The 9,512-nt window shown below is 40.7% G+C and overlaps 1 protein-coding gene across 1 annotated transcript; it reads right to left on the bottom strand.

Annotated features, from left to right (window-relative positions):
- Positions 1-2,347: 2,347 nt before the first annotated feature.
- LOC106582960 (mRNA turnover protein 4 homolog) lies at positions 2,348-4,610 on the bottom strand. Its single transcript, XM_014166607.2, has 8 exons — positions 4,409-4,610; positions 4,070-4,128; positions 3,841-3,944; positions 3,620-3,701; positions 3,431-3,498; positions 3,135-3,286; positions 2,813-2,889; positions 2,348-2,713 (listed from the first exon to the last, which is right to left on the bottom strand). Exons 1-8 carry the CDS (start codon positions 4,596-4,598, stop codon positions 2,561-2,563), a joined length of 885 nt encoding a protein of 294 aa, XP_014022082.2. The 5' UTR covers positions 4,599-4,610; the 3' UTR covers positions 2,348-2,560.
- Between the last annotated feature and the right edge of the window lie 4,902 nt (positions 4,611-9,512).

Genomic DNA, 9,512 nt, shown 5'->3' with positions numbered 1-9,512 from the left:
AAAGGGTGGGGGAGGAGGCTTGGCTTGAAGCACGGGGCATCTTCTTATGACATACATTATCTGAATTAGGCCCACATAATGATACCTACGGAGGAGCGGCTTCTATGAAGGAACTTTGAACTTAATGTTGGACCAGAGCTAGCTAGCAAGCTTGTGTGTGACAAGCTTCTTCTTTTTTTAAATGTACAAATCCAATGTGAAACATGGTAACTACAGTATCCTAAACTAGCATAGAAAATGTTAATCCATTCTTCTCTAATTAAAAGTCTCTCCCTAATTTCTGAATCATGCTTGTAACGTCAGTAGAATACAGTCAAAGATTTTCTATCTGTGATACAGTAGCCTATGCTTCAGAGTGGAGGGGCAGGCATCCTACACACGAACACACTGGCAAAGACATTCAGCTGGCAGGCTGACACTGGAATACGTTTCTGAGTGACAGAGGGAGGGCTTTGCATAGGCACCTTTCTTTTTTTTTGTGAGACTGGAAAAAAATTGCCATAATGTAATAGAACATTTTTAACCCGTTCCCATGTTTTTAAAATAACAGCTCTGCTCCTGAACAGTATAGATCACTTTTGTTCCCGGCTCTGAATCTGTTCCTTGAAAAATGTTGTTTTCCGGTTTCCTGTTCTGTTCCCTGAACCAGTTCTAAAACCTGCTTCTGATATTTGAGTAAGAAAAAAAATAGTGGTGGCGATATCATCCATTAAAATATTGCAATATTATGCTAATGCAGGGATGACTACTGAACATCTAACCAAATGGCCACCCCCCCTCCTCCTCCTCTTCTTTTACACTGCTGCTACTCTGTCTATGCATGTCACTTTAATAACTCTACCCACATGTATATATTACCTCGACTAACAGGTGCCCCCGCACATCCACTCTGTACCAATACCCCCTGTATATAGCCTCGCTATTGTTATCTTTAATGATTTATTACGTTTGATAATGCTCTTTGGGCATGGTCTTTCTTTCTGTTGGTTTTCAGGGGAAATACAAGTAGCTTGGCTTACCAAACTATACTGCATCGGAAGTCGCTGAAATTGTTACCATCTGCAATCAACTGGATACTTCTCACTGTTTATCAGGTAACACACACAGGAAGCCTGCATCTGTCACTCACCACATTGCCTTCATTCAAATTACAGAACAATGTTATAACGTTTTTAAACTATTACAATAAATTAAACAGTAATAGGATAAACATTGTTATTCACAATGAAAACATTTGTCGAGATTACCTTTACACTAGATACAATAAAACATTTCCTTTGGATGATTCATGTGTTCTATGTCAGGTACTGGAAGGAATGCCTCTTCCAGGATATAGAACTTGTTCAGAAGGCGCTGGAGACAGTGTATGGCTCAGACAAGCAGCAGACTATGACATCTGCTGCTTTACACTGGATGTACCACCACTCCCACCTCAAGGTAACAAGCCACATGAAACAAGAACAGGGACAACCCACTATCAGCTAGTCACTTTGAATTTAAAGCTATATACCTTAAGCTATAAGCTATGTACTTTTTTGGGCAACCCAACCAAATTCACATAGAAATGTAAGTTATAGATCTGTCATTCCCATTGAAAGCAAGTCTAAGCAGTAAATCTGTTTTATGTGCACCATTTCTATGCTTCCCATTAAGTTTCGTTTTTGCGTCTTTTACTTTTGGTTTTGTACACCAGCTTCTAACAGCTGAAAATACAATGTTTGGTTATGGAAAATATATTTCACAGCGGTTTAGATGGTACAATGATTCTCTACACAATGACTGCTTGTGTCATCATTGGGATGTCCAGCATCGAGCAGCAGAACCCATTTGCCTCTGAGGGGCCTCCAGATGAGCGGGTGGTGGAGGCCTTCAAACAGGTCTGAGACCTGGTAGCCCCAATTACTTCTGCTAGATGTCTCAACAACCCATGGTCATCTGATTGACTATTATCGACATTGTCCACAAACCATTGCCATTTTTTCTTGATTTGCCTTATAACAATTGGCTAATTGTACAGTGAGATGTTTCGTTATCAGATGCAAGTATTCATTAAAACAAACTAGGAAAGGCACAGATTACTTTGATCTTGTATATTCTAATGGTGAGCAATTCATGTAAATTCAATGAATTAAGGAAAAACATTTTCTGGAGGCTGTGTCTAATAAACTGGAGAACAATGGGAGTATTTTATATTCACTGATCTGCCATGGCCGGTGCGTTTGTAAGGATCACAATGTGGCTAACAATTTTACATAGCTGGCCCTAGCTTAAAGTTATACTGTGCATAAACAATTCCCACTAAAAAATAATTTGTGGGATGTTTTATAAGACACAACCAAGCAAACTGTTTTAGATTGTACTGTTGTATTTGAGTGGACGACAAAAGATGTATAAAGCACAAAACGTATGTACACAAGATTCAATGGGTAACATACCAGTGAATTTGTGCCTCAGAAATCTAGCATTTCATAGGCAAAAGGAAACACTTGAACACTTAAAACATACAGGTCACACAGTATTAAAATCCCAAGGTCTGAGAAGTCCATTGGTCTATCCAGGTTCATTTCCCATCCCCTTCTTCTTCCTCTTTGTCATTATCCTGCATGGCCTCTTCCTCTTCTTCCTCAGCCAGCTTCTCAAAGTCGCTCGTTTCAGAGTTCCACATGCACTTGATCTGCACTCTGAATTCTGCCATCTCAATCCCAAAGAGTTTCTATATGGGGAAAATAATGGAACCATCTAGCAACTGTGGACTTGCAGAATGTCTCATAGGCCAATCAGGTGTAGACTGGGGGAAAGGTTTAGAACTCACCAGAATACGGGCCTGTTCAGGGGTTAGTGTGTCTCCCTCTTTGCACACGTCATGGTCTTTCAGTAGTGTCACCACTCCTACAACAAAACAATGGGGTATAAGCCAACAATTGCAACATGTAATCCTTCCCCTTTGGAAGTAATCCAACGTAAACTTGACTAGTTATCGAAGAGCTTCGGTTGTTAGATCAGAGTTTGAAGTCTGTAGCAGAAGCATAAAAAGTTAATTTCAATTAAACATAACGGGTCACTAGAGAGGTTACAGCCATCCTTTCATTACAGACTTATGAAAGGTTTCTCTGAACATCAGAGACAGGTCTCACCTTTCTTGAGTGCTGTGGGGAGTCCCAACTGTCTCAGCTGTGGCTCCATGGAGTGAGGGAACTGTTCCAGGGGTCCTTCATCAAGTGTTATGGCCATCCCTGCCTTGTTTCCCGCTCGTGCAAAATTCATCTCTTTGAACTGGCTGAAATACCTGAAAAACATTTAGAGAGAAAAACAACTTATATGAAACTACCATGGAGGGCAAGGAATCAGCCAAAGCACCGGATGAACAAAAAAATACTAAAATTAATGATGGTACATCTTTAATGGAAATGCAAGACATAGGTTTACTTACTCTTGTACCTCTTCCTTGGTTTTATTTGTGAATAACACACCCACTTCTCCCCTCAGAAACCGGCTGACCTACAAAATAAGCAGAGAGCAACATGAATTAAACTCCTTGAAAAGTGTCTTTGTGCAAACCAAATGTACAAGACCTTAACACGTGAGTCTACATGACTTCATCACAACAAATATAGCATACCTTGTACAAATTGTCTTTGTACTCGCTTGTTGGTCCTTTACCTATAGCGATCATCATTACTTTGTTTTTGCCAAAAAAGAATCTGAAGAAGAAAAACATCACCTCATTGTCAAACCAGTTGCACCTACCTATACGCATAACACGTCATGGGTGTCTGACAATTAGATTTGTCTGAGTAATGAGAACCAGGCTGCTTAGACCTGTGCTGTGTGTGTTCTTACCGACTGTGTTTCCAGGCTGTCCTGATGTCTTTCAGTTTGTTGTTCCTCATGTTTGCCACAGAGAAGATGAACAGATGCTTGTAAATGTCCACACATTTCCGCAACTATAAAGACATGGACATAAAGATACAGACCATTGGTCAAGCGTTTATTAGCTGGATACCGATGTCAGACAGAAAACAACTAATTTAGCTAGCTAGGATTGATGGGTATCAGTATACGTAGTTACCTCTTCTATTAAGTTCTGTTTAGTTTCCAGACCCTTCTTGGCTGTTTTTGTTAGTGAAACTGAAGAGGTGAAAAAGGCAAACAATTAGGTTTGATGCATACAGGAAAACAACGTATTTTCAGCATTATCCATTTTGATAAACATAATTAGTTAGTTAGCGTATCCCCACAGCTGGTGCTAACTATGTAGCTAACGTTAGCTTCATAGCTAGCTGGCTCCTCTTTCACCTCTTGATGCAAGACATACCCTGGAAATGCTATATTCGTGAACTCTCACATGAAGAAATACAATAGACTATATATACCCTTAATCTACTGGACGAATGACATAAAAACATACCTTTCTTGTCTCTCTTTGACTTCGGCATGGTTCTCACGTTGTGTAGACCTATCGAGGAAAAGGACCCCACGTGTTTCTGTCTGTTCAATATAGCGGTCCAAAATATGCCTACAAAAAAGGAATTATTGCATTTCCCGAGCTCATTTTCTGCTACGTAATTGACTTGAAATAAAATATTGACTTTGATCATATAAATACATGATTTAATAATCTGGATTAACAATGGAAAATAAATGTGCTTTATGGACATGGTCTCTTTTTCCCCAGTAGATGGAACCCTGCAAACATGAGAGGGCGCACCTTATAATAAGTGCTGTAACAAGCACACAGCAATCATGATAAAGCCATTAAAAGTTATTATGGTGTGACAGAAATAATGATTTCTTTCTTTATTCTGTTGTTTTCTATTGAGTCTAAATATTGTACCTCTTTCGCTCCATAAAGCACATATTGCGCTGCAATGACAAAAAAAATTGACAGGTTGGAGAGGGGAAAAGTCTCACTTTAATGAGGTGTCTGTGGTATGCACTTGCAAGTAAAGGGTGTTTCTCTCTCTAAAATATGATTAAATGTAGGCTAATTAATCAATGCTTTAAACAGACATGGATACAGTGGCTGTTGCCTGCTGTGTTTGTGGAATAATTATCTGTGACAGATGAGTTTATGGACAACATCATATTTATCTTATGCTCTGCACCGAGCCATGTATTCTGTCAAGGGAGCCACCTTGCAGCTAGATCTAGAGATCTGGTTTGAGGCGTTGCATGGATCAGCAGACACAACAGCTGCAGTAGTGCATTTATTGAGCATTATTCAGCAGGGGTGGGGTGGGTGCTTGACTTGTCAAATCTGGGTCACAGTGGTATGTTACATCATATCATCCATTTCCAAACCTCACTCCATCTCTCTTTCCTTCCCATCCGCTAGGCTATGTAAGTATAGCCTATGATCATGTAGTGATGAAGTTATGAATTACTGTGGTGATTTATACAAGGCTTAAAATGATGAATCTCCATCACCCATGGTTGTCTCTGTGAACCTGAAGTGAGAAATGCAGTGGTAAGAGGTGAACTCCCAGATAGACAAGCTATTAGACCTACCTGGCTCCTACACACACAAGCACCTAGTGATGGTGTACCAAACATACACAAATGAAATGGAGCTGTGAGTGTGTGTGTGTGTTCTTTCTCTTCTTTGTAGACTTCACTGATTTTCTTTAGCTTGTATGACTGAATATTTTCACTGTATTCTCTCAATGATGCGACTGGGTATAAATGTAGGGCTTTATTCGAATTAAATCTAAAATCTCTGATGAAGTGTTGTCAAGCCTCCATCAGCTCAGCTGATTCCAATGTATCGAGTGATTTCAGTGCCAACAAAAATTGTATTTGAATTCCATAATTTTGAATTTGTATTAAGATATTGAATTTGAATGTGTAATTCTCAAATTGAATCATTTATTTCATAAATTGAACTTGTATTTCATGATTTCAACTGAATTGAATGAGGGGGGCACTGAAATCACTCCATAACGATGGCGGACAAAGCTAAAACAGAGTTTGGATTGGTTAAAATGAGAGGTCATATTTGCAGGACTATTTGAAGCAGAATGAAAATATAGTTTTGAATAGAGTACAGCTTATGTCAGAATTGACTTTTCGTAGCAGGTTAGGAGAATTTACGCAGCATGTTATGAGAATTAGGTTAAGGTTAGGAAAAGAGTTAGGGTTAGCTAAAATGCCAAAATGTTCTACTTTTGACGTCAGTTTGACATAAGCTGTATTCTAACTAGACATGATCGGAAAATATTTCAACAAAGCACATTTGAAATGTTCCGCTGAAGATGAAACAACTGGATGAAGAACATGAAGGAGCATTGGAAGTTTATTTTCAACAGGTTCAAAACACTTTAGCTAACAGTTAGCTTCAGCTAGCTAACGTTTTCATTTCTACTGCGTACTGTTGTCTCGTCTGTTTACTTTATTGCGACCTTTATTGCAAACTGGTGGTTTCTGTTTTTTCCAGATGTGATGGTGTGAGGCACTCTACCACAAATTATGAAACTAGGAAAGTTATTGATGTATAGTACTCTGCTCTCCCCCTCTGTGTTGGCATTTCTGGGTCTCTCTTATCACAGGTATGCTGAAGGCACTCACTTTTTCTGCCACTCCCCAGGCAAATTATCTCTGTGTTTCTGGAAGATGTCTCCGCTTCAAATCAACTTTTATTAGTCACATGCGCCAAATACAACAGGTGTAGGTAGACCATACAGTGAAATGCTTACTTAGGAGCCTCTAACCAACAATGCTGTTAAAGAAATATGGATAAGATAAGAATAAGAAATAAAAGTAACAAGTAATTAAAGAGCAGCAATAAAATAACAATAGCGAGACTATATACATGGGGTACCGGTACAGAGTCAATGTGCAGGGGGCACCGGTTAGTTGAGATAATATGTACATGTAGGTAGAGTTATTAAAGTGACTACGGATAGATGATAACAGAGAGTAGCAGCAATGTGAAAGGGGAAGGGGGGGGGTCAATGCAGATAGTCTGGGTAGCCATTTGATTAGTTGTTCAGGAGTCTTATGGCTTGGGGGTAGAAGCTGTTTAGAAGCCTGTTGGACCTAGACTTGGCGCTCCGGTACCGCTTGCCGTGTGGTAGCAGAGAGAACAGTCTATGACTAGGGTGGCTGGAGTCTTTGACAATTTTTAGGGCCTTCCTCTGACACCGCCTGGTATAGAAGTCCTGGATGGCAGGAAGGTTGGCCCCAGTGATGTACTGGGCCGTTCTCACTACCCTCTGTAGTGCCTTGCGGTTGGAGGCCGAGCAGTTGCCATACCAGGCGGCAGTGAAGCAACCAGTCAGTGAAGCAACCAGTCAGGATGCTCTCGATGGTGCAGCTGTAGAACCTTTTGAGGATCTGAGAACCCATGCCAAATCTTTTCAGTCTCCTGAATAGGTTTTGTCGTGCCCTTTTCACGACTGACTTGATGTGCTTGGACCATGTTAGTTTGTTGGTGATGTGGACACCAAGGATCTTGAAGCTCTCAACCTGCTCCACTGCAGCCCTGTCAATGAGAATGGGGGCGTTCTCGGTCCTCTTATTCCCGTAGTCCACAATCATCTCCTTTGTCTTGATCACGTTGAGGGAGAGGTTGTTGCCCTGGCACCACACGGCCAGGTCTCTGACCTCCTCCCTATAGGCTGTCTCGTCGTTGATCAGGCCTACCACTGTTGTGTCGTCGGCAAACTTAATGATAGTGTTGGAGTCGTGCCTGGCCGTGCAGTCATGAGTGAACAGGGAGTACAGGAGGGGTCTGAGCACACACCCCTGAGGGGCCCCTGTGTTGAGGATCAGCGTGGCGGATGTGTTGTTATACACGCTTGGATGTTGGTCCACACCCTCAGGCTCAAACTCTACAAGACAGCACTGCTATTCATTTCTTGGGAGACCTGCCAGCTCCAAGACCTCTCCATCACTGTTGACAACTGTGTTGTGTCAACCTCCCGAACTGTGAAGAACGTCTGACTGAGGTAGGCCGTCTTGGTGGATGTGCAATGAGGAGCCAGACAAGTATGCTAAGGTGCAATCTGCTATTAACACAGGACAGGAGAAAATATAGAGAACATGACAAGATGGGAATATCTCTCCCGTGTGTGCTGTTGCCTTGAGGGGGACAGAAGGTGGTAAAGCAGAAGTAGTGGTTGTTTTGGTGTAGTAGTTGGTGGTTATGCTTTAGTAGTCCACCAGGTGTGCTGTTGTGTTTATTTATTTTCATTGTTGTATTGTTAACACAGCCTCAGTCTGTGAAGATGAGATTTGATTTGATTTATTAGGATCCCCATTAGAAGATACCAATGGCGACAGCTAGTATTACTGGGGCCCGACACAATGAAAGACATTACAGACAAAAACAACTTTACAAATGACATTAACTTGTAGTGTGTGTGTGCATCTATCAGTTACATATACACTATTGGTCAAAAGTTTTAGAACACCTACTCATTCAAGAGTTTTTCTTTATTTTCTTCAACCACAAACTACTTCCCTTTACCACCTTCTACATTGTAGAATAATAGTGAAGACAACAAAACTATGAAATAACACATATGGAATCATGTAGTAACCAAAAAAGTGCTAAACAAATCAAAATATATTTTATATTTCAGATTTTTCAAATAGCCACCCTTTGCCTTGATGACAGCTTTACACACTCTTGGCATTCTCTCAACCAGCTTCAGCTGGAATGCTTTTCCAACAGTCTTGAAGGAGCTCCCACATATGCTAAGCACTTGTTGGCTGCTTTTCCTTCACTCTGCGGTCCGACTCATCCCAAACCATCTCAATTGGGTTGAGGTCGGGGGATTGTGGAGGCCAGGTCATCTGATGCAGCACTCCATCACTCTCCTTTTTGTTCAAATAGCCCTTACACAGCCTGGAGGTTTGTTGGGTCATTGTCCTGTTGAAAAACAAATGATAGTCCTACTAAACCCAAACAAACAAATGATAGTCCCACTAAACCCAAACCAGATGGGATGGTGTACCGCTGCAGAATGCTGTGGTAGCCAACGTTGAATTGATGTCTGTGTCCAGTGGAATCTATCACACATCTTTTTTCAGGACAACATTATAGCGGCAGGTAGCTTAGTGGTTAGAGCATTGGGCCAGTAATGAAAGGTTGCTAGATCGAATCTCTGCCTGGAGCTGACAAGGTAAAAATCTGTCATCCTGTCCATGAACAAGACAGTTTAAATCACTGTTCCTTGGCTGTCATTGTAAATAAGAATTTGTTCTTAATAACTAACTCTCCTAGTTAAAAAATAAATAAATACTAATAACATCATGAAATTTTATTGCTTATTTTTAAACTTTAACAATTTGTTTTCTGCACAGCGTGACTGGGAGCTCTGAAGCCCAATGTGCAGAATTATGAGAGAAAATACAGTTCCTAAAATTGACATATTAACCCAAGAATTAGACAAGCCTACCTTGAAATAACAAATTGTGTCCACTTAATGACATTCTTTGTAAGGCATATGCATTTTGGGAGTACTGTGTGTGCGCGCGTGCTTGTGTTTTTGCACGTGAGGGTACGTGAC

The sequence above is a fragment of the Salmo salar genome, chromosome ssa22 (assembly GCF_905237065.1).
Source record: "Salmo salar chromosome ssa22, Ssal_v3.1, whole genome shotgun sequence".
Classification (NCBI taxonomy): Eukaryota; Metazoa; Chordata; class Actinopteri; order Salmoniformes; family Salmonidae; genus Salmo; species Salmo salar.
This window is presented reverse-complemented; position numbering and strand designations above follow the sequence as displayed.

Coding starts and splice junctions, on each gene's coding strand:
- LOC106582960 (XM_014166607.2), bottom strand. CDS start 4,598: ATGATCAAAGTCAATATTTTATTTCAAGTCAATTACGTAGCAGAAAAT. Junction 3,702..3,840: donor ACAGCCTGGAAACACAGTCG/GTAAGAACACAC, acceptor TTTCTTCTTCAG/ATTCTTTTTTGGCAAAAACA. Junction 2,714..2,812: donor CTGAACAGGCCCGTATTCTG/GTGAGTTCTAAA, acceptor TTCCCCATATAG/AAACTCTTTGGGATTGAGAT.